This window comes from Hyperolius riggenbachi, chromosome 4, assembly GCF_040937935.1.
Source record: "Hyperolius riggenbachi isolate aHypRig1 chromosome 4, aHypRig1.pri, whole genome shotgun sequence".
NCBI classification, from domain to species: Eukaryota; Metazoa; Chordata; class Amphibia; order Anura; family Hyperoliidae; genus Hyperolius; species Hyperolius riggenbachi.
In genome coordinates, this window is record NC_090649.1 from 236,076,346 (window position 1) to 236,102,067 (window position 25,722).

Below are 25,722 nucleotides of genomic sequence, written 5' to 3' on the forward strand. Positions count from 1 at the left end.
TAATATAGGTTTACATTAAGTGAAGATCTGGTATGTAAAACCTCTAACCTGAATAGAACCCATCCACTTGTTCCAAAGGAATTAAGTTCAGTAACATACAGACCACAGTAATAATTTAGTCAGTTTTAATTAGGTCCTTTCCTCAAGACTGGTGGAAGTGGTCTCATTTTAAAAGAGTAATCTGGATAGAAATATATAATCTGGAAGAAATATGTAATCTGGAAGAAATATATAGACCTTTTAGGCCTGGTGCACACCAAAACCCGCTAGCAGATCTGCAAAATGCTAGCAGATTTTGAAACTCTTTCTTATTTTTCTGTAGCGTTTCAGCTAGCATTTTGTGGTTTTGGGAAGCGTTTTTGGTGTAGTAGATGTCATATATTGTTAAAGTAAAGCTGTTACTGAACAGCTTCTGTAACAAAAACGCCTGCAAAACTGCTCTGAACTGCCGTTTTTCAGAGCGGTTTGCGTTTTTCCTGTACTTTACATTGGAAGCAGAAACGCCTCCGCAATCCAAAAAATGCCTCACCCCGGGAGTATGCGTTTCAGCAAAACGCCTCCCACTCTGGTGTGAACCACCCCATTGAGATACATTGACCAAGCGTATCTGCAAGCAAAAACGCCAAAAAGCCCGCTCTGTGTGCACCAGCCCTCAGTCGGTCTTCTCGTATAAAAGTATTATAGTATAATAGATCAAAAGTAGGGAGAAGAAGATAATCTACCATAATAAGATAATCCAGTGTTTCCCAACCGCTGTTCCGCGGCACACTAGTGTGCGGCGGGATGTTGCCTGGTGTGCCGTGCGGGGATCCCCAACCTGTGGTCCGCGGAACGCAGGACTGTCCTCTTCCTCCCCCATGTCCCCGCGGCCTCCGCTTTTATTACCTTAGCAGTGGCCGCTCTCCCCTCTCCAGCGCATGTATTTATTCAAGCAGCGTTTCTCCCGGCTGCTCTGTGTGTGATGTGCAGGAAGCAGGGCTCGGTTGCCATAGTAACGGCGATACATATCGCCGTTACAGGAAGCCGCTGCTCTGCTTCCTGCCACATCACACAGAGCAGGTGGGAGATACGCTGCTTGAATAAATACTCGCCGGAGAGGGGAGAGCGGCCGCTGTTAAGGTAATAACAGCGGCGGAGACGGGCGGGGGCACCACCTACCCATACTGGCTATCCTGGGGCACTATACTGGCTATCCTGGGGCACTATACTAGCTATCGTGGGGCACTATACTAGCTATCCTGGGGCACTATACTGGGGTGCTATCCTGGGGCACTATACTGGCTATACTGGGGCACTATACTGGGGCACTATACTAGCTATACTGGGGCACTATACTAGGGCACTATACTGGCTATCCTGGGGCACTATACTGGCTATCCTGGGGCACTATACTGGGGCGCTATACTGGGGCACTATACTGGCTATACTGGGGCACTATTCTGGCTATACTGGGGCACTATTCTGGCTATACTGGGGCACTATTCTGGCTATACTGGGGCACTATACTGGGGCACTATACTGGCTATACTGGAGCACTATACTAGCTATACTGAGGCAACTAAACTCCCTATACTGGGGCAACTATGCTAGCTATGCAGCCGCACCCCAGCTCCCCCCCCCCCCCCCCATAGCCTGCTGCGCACGGCACTGTCCACTAGGTCGCGCAAACACCCGCCCCCCCCCCCCCCCCCCCCCCGCGCCAGTTCCCCGGAGAAATATTTGGTCAGAAAGTGTTCCCCGGGCCGGAAAAGGTTGGGAACCACTGAGATAATCAATGAAGAGTAATGAAAAGCTACTTTGGTTGAAAAATGAACTTGATGGATAAAAAAACTGGTGTAGGTCCAAAGCAATGTCTCCAAATTTGGAAGAGAGGTAAGTTTAGTTTAAAAATTCAAATTGACATGCAAAAATGTCAAAATTCTTCCTTCAAATGTTATCAGATGATTCTACTCTGAAAATATTTCAGTTCTGCTGATGATACAAAACTCATATTTCACTTTTGTTCAGGAGTTTTCATTGAAGAAATTCTAAATAAGTGGAAATCTGATTATGAAAAACTTGAACACAATCACACTTATATACAATGGTAAGTACTAATTTCTGAAAATGAATACTTAAAGGGAAGGTTCAGGGACTATCAAAAATAAAAATAAAAATCCACTTACCTGGCTAGTGCTAGGCTAGCTACATGATTTAAAAAAAAATGCAAAAAATACTGCTGCGCCACCACTCTGGCGCAATCAATAGAACGCCAGGGTGGTTAATTTAAAACTATAATGGCCAAAAACTTAAAAATAATGATTTTTTTCCATTTCTTTCTTAATCTTCCTGTTAAAATGGATTTAGAATAAAATAATTCTTAGCAAAATGTACCCTCCAAAGAAAGCCTAATTAGTGGTGGAAAAAAAAAGATCTAGATCATTTCAGTGTGATAAGTAGTGATAAAGTTATTGGTGAATGAATGGGCGGTTAAAGTTGCTCGGATGCATAAAGTTAACAACCCTGTGAGCTGAAGTGGATAAGTAGATAAATACTTGCTCTACGTTCATAACATATGTATTGCACAGTCCATGTTTTGATGTCAGTGAGTTTTATATAGTATTTAAAGAAAAAACTGTTTCAGGCATTTACCATTTTGGAATTCCTGTGCCTGAAGCCGATCCTGATGTCACTTCCTCCCTTACTCTGGGAGGAGGGTGGCCAATGCAAACACAGACAATCTTCAGACACTCCCACCCAGCTCTGCAATAGAAAGTGCGTTGTCATTGTGTGACCCTCGTCTTCTCAGCATGAAAAAATATTGGCCAGTCAGAGAGGAACAGAGGTGTGGGAGGGGAAAACAGGAGGCAAAGAGGCTTTAGCCAATTAGGCTGCATTAGTTAAAGTTAGTTGAAGCGAGTCTAAATCCACATTTTATTTATGTTAAGCACTATAGCTAGTGCTAAAACGCTGCATCCCTGCTGCAAAACAAATCCCCTGTGCACAATCCACTACTTTCTTGGTCATGGATTTTGCTGCCCATGGAGGCAGAGCTTTGAGCTGCAGCTCTGCCTCCATGCGCGTCAATCTGCCTGCGGATCTCTGCCTCTCCCCGCCCCTCTCAGTGAAGATTGAGAGGGGCGGGGAGGCGACGATCAGTGGGGATTGACGCGCAAAGAGTCAGAGCTACAGCCCTAAGCTCTGCCTCAAGCAGGAAGCACTCCCCGCATTTAGCACAGGGGATTTGGGGGTTATAAACCCCTCGTTTTGCCGCGGGGATGCAGCGTTTTAGAAACGTGGATTTAGATTCGTTTCAGAGTCTTTTTAAAGGAGTTATCAGGCTAAAATGTCCAACATGCGCTTTACTCACCTGGGGCTTTCTCCCACGCCGACCGCTCCACTCCCCGCCGCTGTTTGGGTCTGTATACAGTATACCGCGGGGTCGGCCTTACTGCGGCTGTGCGAAGCGCCACTGTCAATCATTGCCACGTGGACCGCGGCAAACTGCGCAGGCGCAGAACTACTGCGCTGCTGTCAATCATGGCCACGTGGGCCATGGCGAACTGCACAGGCGTAGAACTACTACGCCTGCGCAGTTCGCTGCGGCCCATGTGGCCATGATTGACAGCGGCACTTCACACAGCCGCAGTACTGAGCACGGAGACCCGGACAGTGGAGGGGAGTGGAGCGGTCGGCGTGGGACAGTCTGCTGCAAGGGGCTGGAGAAAGCCCCAGGTGAGAAACTCATTTTGGACATTTTAGCCTGATAACTCCTTGAAGTGTGAGGGGAAAGTAAAGAAGCAAAGAAAGACAACCCAGCATGCCCTGTAACTTCCTTTGTGCAGCAGATGTACCAAATAAAAGCCAGGTAAACTGGGGAATGATCTTTTATCAACAACAAAAGTAATAGTGATTTGTTAACTTTTGGATTGCCTGGTTAGCATCCTTATTACTTGTTTACCAGATAAAAATAAAGAATTGATTTTTGATTTTATGTCTGCCAGTTACACTTTAAAATCTGCTGAACACAGTTTATAACTCCACAATCTTCTGTGCAACGATGTGCCCCTTTTCATTTAGGTACACCTTATCCAGTTTGTGTGATATTAGGTGAACAATTTACATCTTTCTGATATCCTGTTATTGATAATTTACCTTTTCTTCCACATACACACCATTAGATATTGGGAACACTTTTAGAAGTTATTTTGTCTTATATTGATGATTGATTGATGTTACTGCTAGCTGTGTAAGAATGAGAATGTTGCTAGTTTAAAACTCCCCTCTCTCATGCTAGCATCACTCGCTCAAGAACATGCATCAAGGATTTGTGTTAGATTGAATTTTTATATGGGCTCTATTAAAAATAGTATTTAAAATAGTCTGTAACTAGCTTTGGACAATAATTTGATTGCCGTCTGATCCCTTTGAAATCACAAGTATTTAGACATCTCTTACTCGCTGTCTATAGGCATCTACAGTATGTGCAGCTAGTTATTTGATACATTTATACAGTGCTGACATATTTTTCGCACCACTTTTCAGAGAACTTTGAAACATTTACACACATATTTTCTTACTTTGCAGGCTTTTTCCGCTAAGAGAGCAAGGTTTAAATTTCTATGCCAAGGAACTGACCTCATATGAAATTGAGGTAAAAGACAATTTTATAGAAGCTGTGTTTCTTATTGAATTTTTAGATATAAAATGCTAAATGTGCATGCAATATACCTTCCAAAACCTCAGCTTGCTTATGTAAAATGTAAAGTGATATGAAATTCAAAATGTTTCTCTTTTTAAAAAGATTAAACACAGCATGAGAATGTCTAGTGAATAATTATTGGTAAAAAGTTACTGGATGGGTTACTAACACAAAGTGCCACTTCACTGGCAAACTAATTACTAAGAGTGCAGTGCCATATAGAATTCACAATGTGTTGTGTTTACTATTTTCACATAAACAAAGCAGCAAAGCTTCTCTGCCTCCCACCCTTTCCCCCAGTGAAGCAGACATTTGAGTTATTAACCCTTCCAGTGACTTTGTACTAGTATTTTTTTCCTCTAGAAGTTGTATATGCTGCGCTAAATTTCTTAGAAGAGAGAGGATATTTTGATTTACATGGCACTTTAAAATGTTAGAAGGTGTTTAAGAATGTCTTACTTCCTCAAGCTGTTGACAGTTGTTATAATGGATTCTTGGGAAACTTAGCAAGAGGCTGCTTTGATGTTCCTAGAAGAGCTCACATGAAATCTAATAATGCATTAAGCTGTAAGAAATGATTAGACGGACCGATGACATCGGGAGACTCCCTTGCAGTGACTTTAATAAGCTGTCACTTCTTTATGAATGTTCAGTAGCTTTTCTTTTAATGAGCATACAGGTATGCTAAGCAAACTCCTCTTCTGACATAACATTCTCAGCTCTGTTCAACAAAAAATGAATTATTTGCAATGTTTTTGTTATAATATTGTATTATATTTTATTGTATTTTGTTCTTTGTTGTCTTATAATCTATTTAGTTATGTTTTATTCATGGTTGTTTGTTGTCTGAATAGTTTTGTGATTTGACCAACATATAAAATTACATTTTTGTCACGGTCAGCCCTTATAGAATTACTTAATTGTAGGTAATATGGATATTTTAGTCCTCATATATGTATATAAAGGGGTGGAGTCTTTTTTAAAGTGTAACCAAGCTGAAGCTCAGGTACAAAATCGCATACTTGCCCAAGAATGGGGCTTCCCTCGCTGTCCTAACAAGCGTATGGATGCACCTGCACAGTAAGCCAGAGCCGCTTGTGCATGATTGTCTCTGTACTACTGCACAGGCAAGGCCCTGCTTGTGCAAGAAGAGGAGCACGGGCCCAGTCTGCTGGAGGGCTCTGGGCAGCAGCAGAGGACAGCAAGAAAAGCCTCATTAGGATCCAGAGACTTCCCTCTTCTTAGGTAAGCAAGTGATTCTGAACCCAAGCTTGAATTTTCGTGAATTCATTTGAAAAGCAATTCCTTAACTACGGGCTTTCTAATGATGTTATAGATATTCGAATGATGAACTAATTGAAAAGAACAAAGAAATACTTCTGCATCTTATGTGCACAGTCGTAAACAGCACTTCTTTTTATTTACACCCTTCTTTCTCACACCTTTGATACAAACGATGTATGAGTACACATAGCAGCACCACATGTTTAACTGGTCACCAGGTAACTCCTGTAGTTAAAATATCGCTAATGTAACAGTACCAATATTTTACTATAGACTAAGGGCCCGTTTCCACTAGAGCGAATCCGCATGCGTTGTCTGCATGCGGATTCGCATAACCAATACAAGTGGATGAGACTGTTTCCACTTGTCAGTTTTTTGGTGCGTTTTTCTGTGCAGGATTTTCCTGCACGGTAGGGCCTGCAGAATTCGCCTGCGTGTGGAATGCAGGCGATTCGAAGGCAATGTATTTAATAGGGGAAATCGCACATGCGTTTTTTGCAGCGATTTCGCGTGTGAATTCGCACTAAAACTAATGTACATTGAGCCAGGCAGTGACATGGTTAAAATCGCTGATAGCCTGCCTATGCGAAATCGCATGCGAAATCGCGGCAAAAATCGCATGCGGAATCGCATCCGCATGCGATTTTGTCAGCGGTGGAATCCCAGCGATTCGCACCGCACTAGTGGAAACGGGCCCTTAGGCATTTTTTACACTATATGCTAAAAATGTTCCATATGCATATGAGAAATATCTTGGAATAAAACTTCTCTCATGTCCAGTTAATGTTTGAGAGAAACATGCAGCTACAACTATAAGATACATTAGTAAAAATCAAGGGTAATTTTTTGATTCATTTTCATTTGGTAAAGAAATGTGGTTTATTGTGTAATTACATTATTGTTCAATTATTTTTTTTCCTTAAGGAGTTTAAAAAGACCAAAGAAGCAGTAAAACGATTCATTTTGGCATACAAAATGATGCTGGATTTCTTTGGCTTAAAATTGGTGGACAAGAATGGCAACATTTCAAGAGCGGCAAATTGGCCTGACAGATTTCAGCACTTAAATGAGTAAGTAAACTACTCAGTGTAGTCTGGGATGGGAACCAATACACAGTACCTATATTCTGCATTTTGTTATTTTTGTGAAGGAGTGTTGACATCTAAATTTACATTAGTAAAAATGTAAATTAATTGTAGGTTGCCAAGACACTGCAGTCCATTTAATAATCATTTAATACAATAAAGACGAGTACACTGACAAGAGTGTTGTACCTACAGGGTAGAAAGGGAGCGCACACTGATTGGGGTAGCATAGTTAAGAATACTGTGGGATTATCAGACCTAGAACTTGATGCACAAAGCGCTGTAATGTTGCCGTACACAGACAGCGAATGGCAATATTACTGTTACTACCGGCAGCATGTACCATGAGTTACGCCCTTAATGTGACCCATGGTACTTGAGTAGCGTGAACGTGTCTACTGTAGCACGAGTTATGAATGAGCATTATCATTAGTAGCGCTTATTACCATAGCAACATTCATGCTATTCGAGTACTGCAGATGGTGCTACTTGAGTACTGCAGGTCACGCTAATACAAAAAAAAAAACTCACAGTATATGCACTTTTGTGCATCAAGCCCCATGTATTTGGACAGGAGTGGTGACTGGAGTGGACAGCTGTGGAGGTAAGACATCTAGTTGAGTTGCCTAGGACAGACTGGCAGAGTAGGGGGTGCATAGTGACAGTGGTTAGGGTAATTGGACTGTGTGAGTAGGTGCACACAGAGAGGGTCTGGGGTTGGCATGACAGGTAACAAGGAGTAGGACTGGATGTGTGAGGAGAACAGAAGTTTGCATGTCACTTCCATGCAGTCCACATTCTCCTACAGCTGGGTAACAAGCCAAACTGCTGCGAAACAGCCCTCATCCAGATCTGCAATGATCTGCACATGGCAGATCAACCAAACTTGGTGAGACTGACCCTATTTCAAAACTAAGCCCTTCCTCAGCTGAGCTTCAAAAGTAGATCAATGAAAAAAGGCTTAACCAAAATACAAAACTGAGGTTTTTATCATCGGAGGTCAGTGCTTGGCAACAAAGTTGCTTCAGTTAGCACCATTGAGTGTAGGGAGCATAGACCTAATTGACTTTGTACACTGCTTGGGTGGATTGATGGAAAATGTTATTTAGTCAAACCTCGGCAACATTACAAAAATTAAGCACCTTCAGAGGATCTTCCAACCCTAGTTTACACCTTCATCATGTCATGGCTCGATCATTGTAATGCCTCTATACAGGCCTTACAAATACAGTTCTGCACCACATACAGAACATAGTAGTACTGAATGATGCTGCAAGACTGTTAGCAGACCAACCCTGCCATTGCTACCCATAAAATGGGAAATCCTCTTCGGCACTGACCTACTACCATTCAAATCTCTACAAAATGTAGGACCTGGATGCCTGAAAGATTTGGTGCATTGGCATTACACCTTACACAACCTCAGATTAACAGTATCTAATAACTTGTTCACCTCCACAGTCTACCTCACAATCTTTGGACCTAGATCATTATGTCATGCTGCTGCTACCATTTTGGAGCTCCTCATGTCGCTCAATTAAGACCGTTTCAACCCTAAAAGTTTGTTGTTGATTAGGAAAAGTGTAGGGTTATGTGAGCTGGTACATTTTCAGTAACTATCATTTTCAAATTATAGTAAGCAGAAGCACACAGAGGTTTATCTAAGCACAAAAGTGTAATAAATGTTATTAGGTTACCAAAAATGAATCACATCTCTGACATGTAAAAAATAACATAGAAACAGTAGTGCTCTTCACCCCCTGAAATCCCTATGAGTGCAATATAATCACGTAGCATATATTTATCTTCCAAGTATATCGGCTGTAAAGTTGGGTCAATTTTCATCTCAGGTAATTTGCACTGCAGAAAATGTATTTCCCTTTGTAAATCTACAGCAGCCAGTTATGCAATCAATGGGGTTTAACTGTCACTGAGTTCAGGATCAAGTTGCAATCACTATCAAGAATGAGAATCCTGTTTTTGAATAAAACCTCAAATCCAGTGCACCATAATGCAGAGTCCAATGCTTACCAGCGGAGGGGGCTTGCTTTGAAATGGAGGACCTGTATAGGCCCCTCTGTTTTAAAGAGAATCTGTATTGTTAAAATTGCACAAAAGTAAACATACCAGTGCGTTAGGGGACATCTCCTATTACCCTCTGTCACAATTTCGCCGCTCCTCGCCGCATTAAAAGTGGTTAAAAACAGTTTTAAAAAGTTTGTTTGTAAACAAACAAAATGGCCACCAAAACAGGAAGTAGGTTGATGTACAGTATGTCCACACATAGAAAAATACATCAATACACAAGCAGGCTGTATACAGCATTCCTTTTGAATCTCAAGAGATCATTTGTGTGTTTCTTCCCCCTGCATCTCTCATGCACTGAAGTTTCAGGCTGCTCTTTTCTTCCTGCAAACAGCTTTGCCCTTGTCTGTAATTCTTCAGTATGTGAAAGCCCAGCCAGCTCAGAGGATGATTTATCCAGCTTGTAAAAGATAAGAGAGAAGAGAGAAGCTGCTCTAATCTAAATAATACACAGGCAGTGTGCAGAGAGGGGGGAGTTCATAGCAGAACCACAACACTGAAGAACTTGGCAGCCTTCCAGACACAGGCCGACAAGTCTGACAGGGGAAAGATACATTGATTTATTACAGAGATGGTGATAGTATAAAGTGCTGCAGTTAGCCAGAACACATTAGAATAGCTTTTGGAACTTCTAGGATGATAAAAAACAGGATGCAATTTTTGTTACGGAGTCTCTTTAAGAGCTTAGTTTCCACTGCAGAGGGTACATGGCCCCTGAAATGGGAAGGGGGAGGGAGCAATTGAAAAACTGTTTCTAGGCTTTGCTTTGCCAGCTGCATTTTTTTTGCCAATTTTCTCCAGCTACATATTGCTGCTTGCATAGGTGCATTATGCTGCTTTGATATTCTGTTTGAAGACTTAAACAGTGCACCACGTAGTAATGCATGACAAAACATAATGAGGAAATCAGGCAGGAGTAGTTATGATTAGGAATGGCCAATAAGATGCAAATCATTTTGAGTTAGTATTGATTTATAAAGTGCCAACATATTCTGTGGCGCTGTACAAAGTAATAAACAAACATCGGGTACATAATAATACAGACAATGGTGCACACCAATATACAGACACTGTAGACACTGGTACAACATACAGAATTGGTCATTACAGTGTTAAGTGTAACTAATTGCAAGACACAAAATGAATAACAAATTCCAAGACACAAAAGGGAGAGAGAGCCCTGCCCTTGCAAGCTTACAATGTATAGAAATAAGGGGGGGGGGGGGCAAGCGGTGTGGTAGTATACAATATGCATACCTAGTTTTTTAGATTATCTAGTGAGGAGTACAACTTGGCCAGAGGTCAAAGGGAAATTGGAATAAGTTAGAGTGAATGCTTGTTTGAAAAAGTGAGATTTGAGGGAGCATTTACAGATTTAAAAGATTGGAGAGTGACAGATGTGTTGGGGAAAGTGGATTCCAGAGGATGGGTGAAGCATGTGAGAAATCTTATATACCTGAGTTGTTGCAGGATTATGCAAATAATAGATGCAAATGTATGCAGCTTGAAAATGGACCAATCAGATTGGTACAGTATTTGTATTTAGAATTTGCATCAACTGTGTCTGACCTACAAATCTGTCCACAAAACCTGTCCAACCTTCATTTCCAATCTTACTCAGAGGTACACACCTAGCCGCTCACTCCGCTCTTCCAATGAACTTCGCCTAACCGCCCCCTCGCATCACCCAGTCCCATGCACGCCTCCAGGACTTCTCAAGAGCTGCTCCAACACTATGGAACTCCCTACCTCCACCCATTAGGGCAGCCCCCTCCTTCAACATCTTCAAGAAAGCCCTCAAAACTCACCTTTTCACTCTGGCCTACTACCCCTCACAAGTGCTCTAAACCCACAGCTGAACTCTGGTCTCCTACCTCTTGTGTCATTACCTCTCCCGTTAGATTGTAAGCCTTTGGGCAGGGTCCTCCTCCTTTTGTGTCCAACCTGATCATGCACCTCCATTACTGTGAACCCAAAGAACCATCTAGGCTAGGCATCTGAGTGAACCTAACTTGCCTAATCTCCATGCTCCCCTCCAGTGACTAAGCATTACCTTGTACTCATACTGTGCTGCATGATCTGGTCTTTCTTGTATTCAGGTCATTTTGCTGTATGTCACCCCTAAATATTGTATGTATCCCTATTTATTGTCCAGCGCTGCGTAATATGTTGGCGCTTTATAAATACAGTAAATAAATAAATAATAATAATAAACTTGGAATTATTTGCATCACAATGAACATCCCTAATTATGACCAAATCATTTATACCCAATACAGTACTTCTGTTATTAGGTATCTAATAATGTAAGAGCAATGCAAATTTAAATAAGTGCTACAAACTGAAAGAACCAGTTTATTTCAACTGGATTTGCTTGCAGATGTAGAAAATAGTATTCTCAAGCTGTCTCGCCTAAATATGTTTATTGGGAATGTTTTTTGTTAGTGATTGGTTCCCCATTTTTAAATGTGGATGTGTGACACACAAGGCTGGCTGTTTGCCAGTAATGTATCTGCCACAATAGAAAGGCATTATCAATACCAGCTTAGTTTTATGCTTAGCCTGCAGTTATGTACTCAGCTTTGATCTCTGACAGTTCTGCTAACACACAAAGCAAATGAAAAGGACAGGAGCAACATGAAGATACTTCTAAAACTTGTAAATTATAAATGTCAGCGTTCATATATTACATCTTTAAAAGGCAAAAGCAAAACATTAAAAAGGAGGATGAGAAGATTACATTTATTTATTAATATTTATTTAAGTATTTATATAGCGCAGACATATTATGCAGCGCTGTACAGAGTATATTGTGTTGACACTAACTGTCCCTCACAGGGGCTCACAATCTAGTCCCTACCATAGTCACATGTCTATGTATGTATCATGTAGTGTATGTATCGTAGTCTAGGGCCAATTTAGGGGGAAGCCAATTAACTTATCTGTATGTTTTTGGGATGTGGAAGGAAACCGGAGTGCCCGGAGGAATCCCACTTAGACACAGGGAGAACATACAAACTCCTTGCAGATGTTGACCTAGCTGGGATTTGAACCAGGGACCCAGTGCTGCAAGGCAAGAGCACTAACCACTATGCCACTGTGAATGTTTTATCAAAATTAAGAACAAATCTGCCTCATGGTTTTAAACATAATCCACTGTACAGTAGCCCGCTCTGAAATCAGTGTGACCAACTAAAGTGTGGATGTTAAAAATGCATTGTGACATATCCACATATCCAAGAGATAACAAGTGTTTGCAAGCATCAAGGTGCCCATACACTTGTTGATTTTCCCTGGCAGATTTGATCTGGAGATTGATGCTGCAACATTGCTGCCCGATCATAATTTTAATCAATTTCTGCCCAAAATTAATAAAAACTGTGGCTCGCACAGGCCAAAAAGGTCTCTTTCCAAAGGGGATGGTCAGATGCCCTTGGTAGTGATGTTCAGATATGTCTGGACAACTGATAGACCCTGACCGGTCTCAACCCATCTAAAATGTGCTCCCCTGGGTCATGCAGAGTGTTGCCAGTAAAGCATACATTCACCAAAAAGTTGGAGAAAAAGTCTGGCACTATAGTGGTTAATCATGCAGAAAAATGACACAAAATATGCAGATATTAGTGAACATCAGCGAGATATGACAACCATATCAAAGTGGCAATTCAAAAAGTCATACCGATAGTGATACCTGGGTGTAGATAGGAGGCAGCGGTGGTGGGTGCCAGAGGGTTCACGGCCTGACTGCCTGTGCTTAAAAAAGCACCAACTATTGGAGATTTTCTGGTACACAGTGATTTCCGTGAGCATCCACACCGCACTTGGTTGAGCGATTTTGCTTCTTCAGGAAACCATAAATGTGGCTTTTGTAAAGCCTGTCATTTTATGAAGACTGGCAAGTCTTATACCTTGGGCCCGGTTCACCGCAATATCTTTTTTTTGCCACTTGTAGAACAAAATATGTTGTCTATGCTTTGTGGTGTCCGTGCCAAAGATTTTATATTGGCAAAACCACCAGGATGGTAAAAGAACGCATCCTGGAACACGTACGCTTGCTTCCTAAAAATAAAGGTTGTCCCAGGATCGTTGAACATATGTCAACTTTCCACCAAAGTAATCCCAACTCTCTTTTGCTTGCATTGATTTCTGTGACGCCCCACGCAGAGGTGGTGACAGGAAAAAATTATTGCTCAGACAGGAAGCGCATTGGATCCTACGTACTGACGTTATGGGTCCTTTGGGTCTCAACGACTACGTGGATCTTGCCTGCTTTCTTGATCCTTGATCACCTTTGTGGTGCCTCTCTCGTTCCTGTGTTCTTTACCCCTGGGCCGCCTCCTGTTGCCCGTTCATTCCCACTATGGCTTTTTTTCGTCTCTTTTTATCTTGTTCTGTTTGTATAAAAAAAAAACATTTTCCTAGCAATACAGTATAATAAAATGTAATTTTTCTTTATTACGAGACAAGCCATTCTGGGACTTGATTGTTGCCTCTCTATCTGGATGTCGCTTTACGGCCCCCACGTCCTACTCTCCTTAGTGTACCCATTTACTCTTTCTTTCTTTTCCTTTTCTTTCATTCTTATTCTACTCACTATATTCCACAGCTTTCATTTCTTTGGGTTCACTTTTTTTCCTCTTCCCCCTCCCCCCCTTTGGTATTTGCTTTCTGCCCACTTTACTTCCCCAACCTCTAGCTGGTTTCGCAAATATAGGCTAATAGAGCCCTTATATGTGATATTATCTCCATAGTCTTCCCCTTCTATTTATATGTATTTTTTCTTTACATCTAATCCATGCTTTTTGAGCATTCCTACTATTGATCGCTCACCCTCAGCATCCCTATTGCCTGCGTCAGGCTGGGGAGTACTGAAGTTGTCATGGTTACTATTTATTGTTTACGCTTAGAGCTCTTAGCTGCAGCTCCGTACATAGAAGGGTCTTTACGCATTGCTATTGGTCAGCGTGCACTTACGTCATTTATGACGCATGCACGTGACCTTTCATGTGTAATGTTATGCGTTCCATCAGCCCGTGTGGGGATTGGGCAGTGCAATTACGTACTTCCGGAGGGGGCTGGTTCCATTGCGGCGGACCGGAAGTGTATTTTTAGACACTTTAAAACGCTCCGCCGCCTTCCCAGCACTTGATGCACACTCACCTTGGAAAAAGCTTGGCGTAAGCCACACGAAACGGTCATCAGGCCGTGCACCCTCTGGTACCCACCACCGCTGCCTCCTATCTACACCCAGGTATCACTAGTGACACTATCGGTATGACTTTTTGAATTGCCACTTTGATATGGTTGTCATATCTCGCTGATGTTCACTAATATCTGCATATTTTGTGTCATGTTTCTGCATGATTGGACACTATAGTGCCAGACTTTTTCTCCTACTTTTTGGTTCATGTTGACTCTTTTTCTTTACCAGTCTTGAGCACATAGTTGTTTGGGTGTATAATCTGATATTGACCCGAGTGCCTGCCAGCTCTCCCAAACGCAAAGCATACATTCACCAGACCACTGGTACCCTTTTCCGATTACATATTATTTGGCCGCGGGTGAGCTTGGCGCAGGGTGAGCCGAATGACGGCTCACCCTGCTGCCACTCCAATCCCTGGTGCTGTGTACTATTCCCCCTCAGAGTAGTAGCAACTCTGAGGGAGATGTAATTTGGGGTCTGTCAACCGCTTGAGCCCCGACTTACCCTTGCTAAGGCTGCGCAGTATAGCACTAGTGCTATGGCTGTGCCCAGCTTCGACGCTGGGCACCGAAATGACAGGATTCCCGCTCTTCCTGTGTCTTCTCTCCATCGCCACCAGGGTGCTTGTGTTCCATGACCCGACGCCATGTGTGTGGCCATGAAACGTATGTGCCACCAGGTCATAGCGTTTCTTGCTGAAATCTATTACAAATCTGTTTACCGTGTGTGGCAGTAATACATCTATCTGAAAACACTACAAGCAAATTACATCCCCATCCTGTTTTGACAGGCCATTCTAACACTGACCCCTCTCAAGCTCACAGGCACGCTACCACGCTGCACCTGCACAATAGCATGGACCTTTTTGGTCTTCAGTGGAAAAATCCAAGCCTAATTGGGTCCGTGATACTGCACATGCACAGATGGCTCATGCATGTGCAGTAGCTGAATCTGATCGAACTCAACTTTTTTCACCGAAGCCCGAGCGGATCCATGCTACTGTGCTAGCCATCGCCAACTGTTCTGCAGAGGGGACAGCACTAAAATGGGCTGGTGGAGGAAGATGGGGGAAGCCTCCAGATCAATGCGCAGAACAATTTTATTGCACTTTTCTCCTGGTAGAGCTGCAAGAGCTGCAGCTACTTAGGGAATGCTCCACAGGTGACCAGGGTTATTAGGGAGCCTTGACCAAAGACTCCTTACCATTGTATGTACTGGCTTAAGCCAGAATTCGAACCCTTGTCAAAGGGCTCAAATCCCACATCAAAGTCAATACCTTACCAATACGTTATCCAGCTAAGCTGGATCATCCAGAGGCTTCCCTCTATTAATGTGAGTACCCATTGGGGCACTTTTCTTCCCTACAGGTACACTTCAATGTTTCTCTTCAGACTTAGGGCTGGTGCACAACACACAATCATAATCGCTCCAGTATGAACATACATTGGTCTTGATTCACAAAGACATGATAACTCTTATCACGGTCGCGCCAATGTTTTTGTGCGTGCTATAATGCACATAACATTTTTTGAAGGCAAACCCGAATTTGCGCACGAAATCGTGTTTGCGCACAAAAACGTTACACGCACTATAACGCTAGCGCAACCGTGATAAGAATTATCATGGCTTTGTGAACCAAGCCCATAGGATAACATTAGCAGGCGCTTTTAAAATCACAAAGCGCTCTGAAAAGCTCTTCTGGTGTGCACCAGCCCTTAGTTACTTGTCATGTCATGTGTTTGTCATTACAGATCTCAGCATAACTATTTAAGAATCACCCGCATATTGAAAAGCCTTGGAGAACTTGGATACGAGCATTTCAAGCCTCCCTTAGTCAGAGTTTTACTCCAGGAGTCCATCGTGGAAAACACAATCCCCAACATGAAACTGAGTGCACTAGAGTATTTTGTATACAGCATAAAAGAGAGGAAGGAGAGGAGAAGACTTTTAAGGTATGCCTGCAATCATTACAACCCACCTGAGCACTTTATTTGGGGACCACCCATAAAACAGAAAGCACAGCAAAGTAAATGCATTAAAAAGACAATACATTCAAATAGATCTGTGAACAACTGTTCACAGAAATCAAAGGATGTAAAGACTGAGTATGAGGGGGAAACACCAACCATCACTTTGCCTGGTGAAAGGTTAATAGAAACGGCACTGGAAGAAGAGCACAAGCAGGAAGTGACGGCAGTTGATGAACTTGAAAAACTAGTTGAGGACATAGAGAATAAGATGGAAACTAGAAATGATGACTCTGAGCTGAAACAGTCTGACCCAAATAACCTTCACACGCATTTAAATGAAACAACGAATCCTTCCCTTAGTGAAAATTACTTATTGGAACAAAATACAGAAAATTTCATAAAAGACAACAATATAGTCAACATCGTAATAGTTGACAGCACTGATGAAGGTGTTAAAGATTGCTTGTGCAGCTTGTCTCCAGCCGCCACTGCTGACACCACTGCATCTACAGAATGCAGTGCACGTCACAAGGAAGACAAAGCCACCTGAGATATTATCGGAATGAGAGATGTTAAGCAAGAAGAAGAAAAGTACAATACAATATGTAGCACTGCGGTCCATAGTAAGATTATATATGTTTTCTAAGACTCTGGATCAGCAGAAACTGGAAATTGATGTGTCACTTTATTTTCACAGAGGAAAGCACATCTAAAGCTCTATTCTGTTACTCCAAGCAGGCAATTCTTAAACTGTTTTGTTTTGTAAGTCATACAATTAATCAAACATTTTGTGTATGTCAGGTTGAATGCACACGGTTAATATCATGGTATGTGAAAAGCATTTGTGCATTGAACAATGCTAGGATTCATGTCATGCAATAGAGTCAACCAGTGAAAAATTAGATGCTAGCAACTTTAAGTGGCCAGAATAGTTAAATCTTATTTATCAGAGGTTGCCGAAGCCACTGTTGATTTTTTTTTCTTTATGTTGGGCTATTAAATTATCCCCTATGCTCCAGAAAGTGTATTTCTCATAAACAATGCAGATAGACAACTGTTTATTAAAAAGTTATAAAAACTCTTGCACCAGGAATTACTTTTTTTTTAAAATGACCCTCCCCATAAGGGTAATCCTTAGTTACTGAGTTAACAAAAAGAAACTAAAAATAGGCAGATGCTCACTGGTAATCAAGGATCTTCCACTTTGATACTCTTAAAGAGTAACTGTCAGGCTGCAGAAGCTAATTTAAACCTCTATTCTCCTGTGTTAAACAGTTTAGAAGGAAGCCAAAAAGCCATTAGTGAAGATAAAAATCTCAGTTACCTTTGATGTGTGCTTATCAGCAAGGCTGTTATAGACCCATAAGGACGCAAGCCGCATACTAAACTGCAAAGCATTCTGGGGCCCTCCCCTCGGCTGCTAATGAGACGTTACAGCAGCTTGTAATCAGTCCAGCGCGTAGCACTGATAAATCTCCGGGCAGAGTACACTGCAGGAGTCAGCTATTGTTCCTAGCCACATGGCTCATTAATATTCACTGCACACTGTGTTGTTCAAGTATGAGCTTATCTGTGATCAGGAAGCAGGCAGGACATGACGACACATTTGACAGAAAAACATGGAGCCTGCCATGAGCTGTCAGGAGCATCTATCTCTGCATATACTATATACAAATTCTGTGAAATCCAAACGTGGACAGTGAAATGCATATGTAATGTAAGTACAGCCAATCTTTAGCTACTGATATATGTGTTTATTTTCTCTGAGACCTTATACCTAACAGCTCCTCTTTAAACACACTTAAAGTAAGCCTGAAATGAAAACTTGTGCTAATTAATTGTATGTGTAGTAGCAGTGATATATAGAACTGTCCCAGTGTTTAATTTTTTTTTCTCATTGTAAGAGGTTACATTTTGACTGTAAAGTGTGCACAGCAGCCATATCAATGGAACAAAACTTGTCTCATTCAACTCCTAACAAAAAGAAATAATAAGTTTTTTGCTATCAGCAAGCTTGCAAAGCCAGGTAAGTGTTTTGATTCCATGTACTTCTCAGGAGAACTCAAGTCACTGGACTACATTTCAATTGCATTATCCGCATTCAAAATTACTGTGTTTTTTTAACACTTTCAATGAAAAAAATAAACACATGCAAGTTCTAAGTTTGGTGTTATATGTACCCTTGTTTGCCAGATAGTGTAATGCTTAAGGGCTCTGCTTCTGACATAGAAGACCTGGGTTCAAATATTGGCTCTTTTTATTTCCGTAAGCCAGCGCCTATTTAGTACTTTATTCTTGAGTGAGACTTCCTAACACTGCTACTGCCTACTGAGTGCACTCTAGTGGATGCTTTGCAAGTGCTTTGAATCCAACAGGAGAAAAGTGCTATACAAATACTGGAATTATTGTTTCTCATCATGTCGCATGTCAGTTAAGGTATTATCTGAGGCTAGATTCACAGTGGTCAGTTGAGTAACGAATGTGTTATGAGTGTGAACTGCAATAGAGACTGGACATAGACTTTAATACAAAGCCTGCATGCAGCGAGTTAGAATAACGCAATCAGTTACAGCGCAGTACTGTGAACAGCTCCTTAGAATTGCATGGGCAGTAAGTTGACATTCAGAATTATTCCCTAATGCAACTGAGCACTGTGAACTAGCCCTAGCAGTTCTCAAAACACTAACTTAGCTCTTGTAACTAAAGAGTTAATGTTTAGCACTCCACTAATATGTTTGCATTCAACCTGTGCTTTACTGCTGGAGTGTTTTATTTCTTTTGTATGTATGGTAGTTGTGTAAATTGTTAGGCACTCAATGGAGGCTAACAGGTGTGAAATATCATATAAGACCCTGTATGTGCCTAATGGTGCTAAAAGATATAAGCTTAAAAATCCTGTTAGGCTCCAGCTATTTTTGTCTTTCTTTTTTCATTTTTTCACTTGTGCCTTTAATTTCTATTAAAGGCACAAGTGAAAAAATGAAAAAAGACAAAAATAGTCTTTCCTAAGACTAAAACCTATTGTGTTCTTTTTTTTTTTCACTCATAGGTTTTTAGTTATCATTCAAAACTGTTGTTGTTTCATGCGGTACATTTACTTTTAAATGAAACTTAAAGATAATGTTAAGCCTGAAAAAAAAACAGATACTCACCTATGGAGAGGGAAGGTTAGGAGTCCTATAGCTATAGAGCCTTCCCGCTCCTCTCACGGTCCCCATATTCCAGCAATGTCACACCGGTTTTAATCTCTCACCATAGGAGCCTTCGGAAGTCTTTGGAAGCCCCAGTGCTCCCAAAGATGAGCCAGTCTGTACTGCACATGCGTGAGCGGGTGAGAAAGGGCACTTGTGCATGCGCAGTATAGAGCGGCCCGTCTTTGGGTGTACTTGGGCTCCCAAAAACTTCCGAAGCCTCTCACAGTGGCAGAGGAGCAGTATTCAACCGATCAGTCGGATACTACTTACAGGGTGACAGCGCTGGAACATGGGGACCTGGAGAGGAGCAGGAAGGCTTTATAGGACCCAAGCCTTCTCTCTTCATAGGTATCTGTTTTGTTTTTTGTTAGTATTTTTTTATGCGGCTTAAAAGATACCAGAGCTGTAAGTAAGCCTGACCCTGGCAACTGAAAGAGGATCCTGGGGAGCTTTTAGGTGAACTACGGGGGGCAGAGAGGAGAACGGAGGCAGTGGGCATCAGGACAGGTGGCAGCATATGCCTGCTCCCCCCATTTTTCCAAACATTTACAGCTCTGGCATCCTTTAACATTCACTTTAAGAGTTTAGGCCTAAATGGAAGAGGGTAGTTCATCTAACTGATTCTGAGCTCCATCTTTTTGACCGCAAATCATTTAAATCACTTTGCCTTGAAGAGGAACAGGCTGGACTCGAGGTGAAACACTTGAGGCCAAATTTCCTCTGTTTGGTGTAATGCCAAGAGTATGAGGTGGTCCAAACACACAGGAACGGGGTTGGTATGTAGCAAACATATTTGCAGGCATCTTGTTTCTTCTGCAACTAAGTAGCAGTGTCATTTAAAAAAAAGGCTGGAAACTGACATGTTCACTTAAAGCGGAGCCAAACCAAACATTTTTTTAATTCAAAATATTTAGTTGCACCACTCCGACACATACAAAGATAAATAAACACTCCTTCAAGCCTATGAGCATTTCAGTGCATGCTTTTCACCCTTCTCTTTTCATAATAACTAGGGTTATACAGTTGGCAGCCATTAGCAATTCCTCCTTTGCCGGATACCTCCTACTCCACCAGTCTGCCGGATTCTGTCCCGGCAATATGAAAGGAAGGGCGGGGTTCCTCCAATAAATGTAAAATATTTTATATTTGTCATCATGCATCTGAAAAAAGGCTGCTATTTATTATTATAATTTAGAAAATAGATTTTATTTCTGAAATCTTGTATTTTTTATGTGGGTCCACTTTAACCTTTTTGGCAGCCTCTTTTTTTTCTGATATGCACTGTGGCTCCACATTCTTTCCTGCCTTCCTGTCACCCTTGTGTCTCCCCCAGCCTCCCAGACTAATGCAGAGCGGGTGCAGGAAGCGATTTTATATGTACCTGCTCTGGACGCAGGATAACCTCTTGTCTTCCCCCACTAAGTAGCGCTGTAATGCTTTAAACGGGACCTGGAGGAGGATATTGATGCCATTTAGTTGGGAAAGAAAAGAAAGATCCTGGGTCCAGAGCAGGTAAATATCAAATCGCACCCAGCGCCTGCTCTGCATTAGGTAGTTAGAGTATAGATTGCTGCAGCTTCCTTGTCCCATGTAATTTTAAGCAAGATAACACGGGGGGAGCTGCTAATAGGTTAAAGAGAAACTTTACAGAATACTGTATAACTTAATCCCAGAGTGCACTGGAAGAAGAAGGCTTGATGACATCATAGCCTCACTGGGAAGGCGAGGTTACATAGAAATATATAGATCTAGGAAGTGTCTCTGATGCTAAAACCAGATAATTAATGTAAAATTGCATATCCTGAATAATTTAGTACATTCTGCTATATGTCATTATGGTGCCTCTTTAAAGAGAACCCGAGGTGTGTTTAAAGAATGTTATCTGCATACAGAGGCTGGATCTGCCTATACAGCCCAGCCTCTGTTGCTATCCCAAACCCCACTAAGGTCCCCCTGCACTCTGCAATCCCTCATAAATCACAGCCGTGCTGTGAGGCTGTGTTTACATCTGTAGTGTCAGTCTCAGCTGCTCCCCCGCCTCCTGCATAGCTCCGGTTCCTGCCCCCGTCCCTTCCCTCCAATCAGCAGGAAGGGAAGGGATGCAGGCGGGGGCCGGAGTTCTGCAGGAGGCGGGGAGAGCAGCAGACTGACACTATAGAGATAAACACAGCCAGCTTTGACAAGCTGTTTGTCAGCAGCGTGGCTGTGATTTATGAGGGATTGCAGAGTGCAGGGGGACCTTAGAGGGGTTTGGGATAGCAACAGAGGCTGGGCTGTATAGGCAGATCCAGCCTCTGTATGCAGATAATATTCTTCAAACCCACCTCGGGTTCTCTTTAATGGTAAAACAAATGTTCAGCCCAGTAGGCAGTGCTTTTGTAGATAGAGTTCCTACATTGTCAATATATCAGTATTCATCATTCAAAATAAGTAAGCTACTGTATATACCATACCTACATTTATATTATAAAAAGTAGCAGAGACTCATTGCACATAACAGATAAACCAGTATTTATTCAAGTATAAAGTACAAAAAACTAAATTACCTAATCTTTCCCCTGTTCACCCACACCATTCCAGTTTCTGCATATCATTTTGACCACCAGACTTGTGACAAGAAATTTAAAGAGTACTTGAGGCAAAAATAGCGTATGGGGAACAAGAAAACAAGGGTGCGCTCCTATGGTGCATCAACTTTTTATTTAATCATTCCATGCTAAAAACAATTGCACTTACAATGTATGTGCAGGTTTTGCACATGTAGGGGGCCGCCAGCGAGTATCACCCACGTCTTGAGCCTGGCCTTCCGGACCGGAAGAAGGCGTGGCTAAGCGCCGAAACGCGTTGTGACGATCAGACGGCTTGCCGAGAAGTGTAGGAGCCGGCGGTTGGTCCCCAGTCCCCTTGCCCTCCATCGCAGACGGATCCTTGAAGCCCTGGCCAGGCTCAAGACGTGGGTGATACTCGCTGGCGGCCCCCTACATGTGCAAAACCTGCACATACATTGTAAGTGCAATTGTTTTTAGCGTGGAATGATTAAATAAAAAGTTAATGCACCATAGGAGCGCACCCTTGTTTTCTTGTTCCCCATACGCTAGATTTCTGGCACCACCCAGTGGAGGGAGCAGCACCGTGGGCATAACACACTTTTAAAGGGCCATACCTAGCTGAAGCTAGCGCAGGATATACAACTTTTCTTTTCTTGAGGCAAAAATGACAGACTCTGTGTAAATGATAAAGGATTGGAGGCGTGTTAGGACTAAATACTCACCTGATCCAAAGTCTTTGGGTCACAAGTGACACTCCGCTTCCTTCCTTGGCAGTGTTCATGTTTCCAAAGACTGCTGAAGCTCTTTAGAAACCTTCGCCTGCATGGTCGCAGCCTGCCCCATATCAACAGCCACTTCAGGCTGCAGCTGATGAGCTGGGGGCGCCCCGTGGCCATGCAGGTGGGTGTGACCAGAGACTTGGCAGCCAATTTGGGGAAAAAATTGGCCAAGCTCAAATCCAAGGGGAGATGGAGTGATCACCTTCCTGGAAGAATGCCGTCAAAAGAGGTAAGTAGACCAATAGATATAAAAGATTTATACATACCTGGGGCTTCCTCCAGCCCCCACCACACTTATCGCTCCCACGTTGTCTTCTTATGCCTTCTCGTTCTGCCGGTAGAATCCCCATAAATTTAGCCAGTTGGTGCATGCGCAGTGCGGTTGCGCACACCCCCGTCTCGCTTCTGCGGCTGGGAACATTCTGAGCAGGTGCAGAGTACTCCTGTCCACCGGGGTATTGGTCTCAGGCAACCCCCCATTCTTCAATCATTGTGACAGAGCCTTTCAGTTTTACCGCAGGTACTCTTTAAGAATGTGTGTAGTGAAGTGTTTCAGAGCTGACTTAAACTAAAGGTTTTATACATACCTAGGGCTTCCTCCAGCCCCAACCACATAGATCTCCCTTACGCCGCCGCCCTCAGTCTTTTTCTGCTCAGATACGGGTCCCGTAACTTCAGCCAGTCGCGACCAGTCTGACGCAAGAGAAGTGCGCTCTTTACGCATCTATCCAGCAGCTGCCAGAGAGATACATAGAGGGCACACGTCTCTTACGCAGACTGGCCGCAAATGGAGGAAGTTACGGGACCTGGCGGAGTGGGAGCGTTCTGTGCAGATGGGGCTGGAGGAAGCCCCAGGTATGTATAAAACCTTTAGTTTAAGTCAGCTCTGCTTTCCTTTAAGTAGCATGATACACAAGTGGAACTACCACTATATGCACATTACACAAGTGTCAATAGGTTAAAATAATAGCTGGTTTAGTCATGTTTTTCCTTGCATAACAGGTTCTGAATTATAGCTGTGCCTTAGTGCTTTTCCCTCCCTACTTGGTGATTAATGGTTCTCTTTGCTAGCTCAGGCAGACTTTAAAAACAGAAAACCATATTCTTTCTTTCAGGTGATTAATGATTACAAGAAAATAAGCCTTTTTTTGATTACCTCTCCAGTTTCTACTTTCTCTTTTGTGGTAACAGACAAAAGACGTAGAAACCTGTTAGAAGTGTTTTGATCCGCACCAAGAAAATTGCACAACAAAATATACTGATTGCATTTAGTAATCAAATGCCCAGTTGACTGTCTTAAAGAGTGTTATGTGTGGTGAAAGTTCCACTTTTGAAAGAATGTGTAATGCTTTACCAGTGAATCAGTGTCCTGTTTAGAGACGGAACTGGATATTGCTTTATGATAGAATAGTATTGTAATAAAACACACACTAGTTCCAGAGATTTAGGCTGCTGGAATCAGGTGAAAATACAATTCAGGTAGGGAACACACTTGACTTTCAGTTTTCCGCGCATGTTTTTCTGCATACTTTTCCTGCACACCAAGTGTGTTTCCATGCAGGAAAACGCGCGCGTTTTTTCACAGCAGCTGATGTAATTGATAGAGAAAAGTCATCATGCAGAATGTCAGTTTTTTTTCTGCGTGCGAACAACACAGTAAGTGTGTACTAGCCCATTGATTAACATGACTTTACGTACGAAAACAGTCAAGTGTGTTCCCTGCCTGAAGCTAACCTATCTATCAGTTAAACTGTACAGTGTATGGAGACCAGTAAGGAGGCTAAGGAGGTTGAAGGAGCGGGGTCAATGTTAGCTTTTTCAAGAAAGGACAAGTGAAGTTAGTAACTTAGACTATCTTTACTTACCTGGGGCTTATTCCAGCCCCTACAGGTCACATGGGTCCCTCGCCGCAGCTCCGGTCTTCCCTCGTCTCCCGCTGGCAGCCTCTAATGATCGCCGACCCTAAATGGGTCGGCATCTTCTGCGCATGCAAATGCACCTGCGTCACCAGGAGCGTACTGTCCAGGCGTAATACACTCCTGGCGGTGCCAGCGTGCACATGCACAAAAGACTCCAACCTGTCGGGGGCATTAGCGATCTTCAGAGGCTGCCAGCGGGAGATGAGAGAACACAGAAGCTGTGACGATGGACCCATGTGACTTGTAGGGGCTGGAAGAAGCCCCAGGTAAGTAAAGATCGCTTGTCCTTTAAAGGGAACCTGAAGAGAGTAAAATTATTTAAAATAAACACATGACATAGCTGCATTTGAATATTACACACTTACCTCACCGTCGGTTCCTCTCTTAAGCTCACCATTTTCTTTTTACAGTGATCCCTTCCAGTTCTGACAATATTTTGTAAGAACTGAAATATACTAGTTGCTGTTGTCAGTTATATATCAGCAGCTGTCAGTTACAACTGAATGTACAGGGTAATGTCCATGTTTCCCTATGGCTCAAGTGGGTAATATTACAGTTTAATAGTGTGCTGACTAGGAAGCCGTTAAGGGGTAATGACCATTTTTAAATGGAGGACGGAGAATTCCATTGACCATAGTGGACAAATGAGAGGAGAATGAGATTGAGGAGCAGACTACACAGGAGGTAAGTATGACCTGTGTATGGTTATTTTGACTTTTTAGTTTCGAACTACTGATCAGTTCGACATGCAGTTTTCTCAGCAGGTAATACGGCAATTGTCTATATTTTAATATTGAATGCTAAATTTACATTTTTAAATTGCTTAGCTTTATATTGTGTATGTAAACATATTTTTTTGAAGTGAATATGCATAATGGTTTTATAATGAGTGTAGTAGCAATAAAAAAAAATTCTACTTTTATAGGAATACGTACCACTGGGCAAATAAAAAAAAATGCTTTTGTGTCCTAAC

General features: G+C 42.4%; 1 protein-coding gene across 2 annotated transcripts in view; it reads left to right on the plus strand.

Moving 5' to 3' along the window:
• OGFRL1 (opioid growth factor receptor like 1) overlaps nucleotides 1-21,364 on the plus strand; it is a 73,103-nt gene extending 51,739 nt beyond the window's left edge. For both annotated transcript variants that reach the window (XM_068281462.1, XM_068281463.1), the window contains exons 4-7: nucleotides 2,008-2,086; nucleotides 4,567-4,633; nucleotides 6,890-7,035; nucleotides 16,090-21,364. In XM_068281462.1, the coding sequence (XP_068137563.1) occupies nucleotides 2,008-2,086; nucleotides 4,567-4,633; nucleotides 6,890-7,035; nucleotides 16,090-16,858 (1,061 nt within the window). In that variant the 3' untranslated portion in view covers nucleotides 16,859-21,364. The remainder of the gene's footprint in view (nucleotides 1-2,007; nucleotides 2,087-4,566; nucleotides 4,634-6,889; nucleotides 7,036-16,089) is intronic.
• The last annotated feature ends 4,358 nt before the right edge of the window (nucleotides 21,365-25,722 follow it).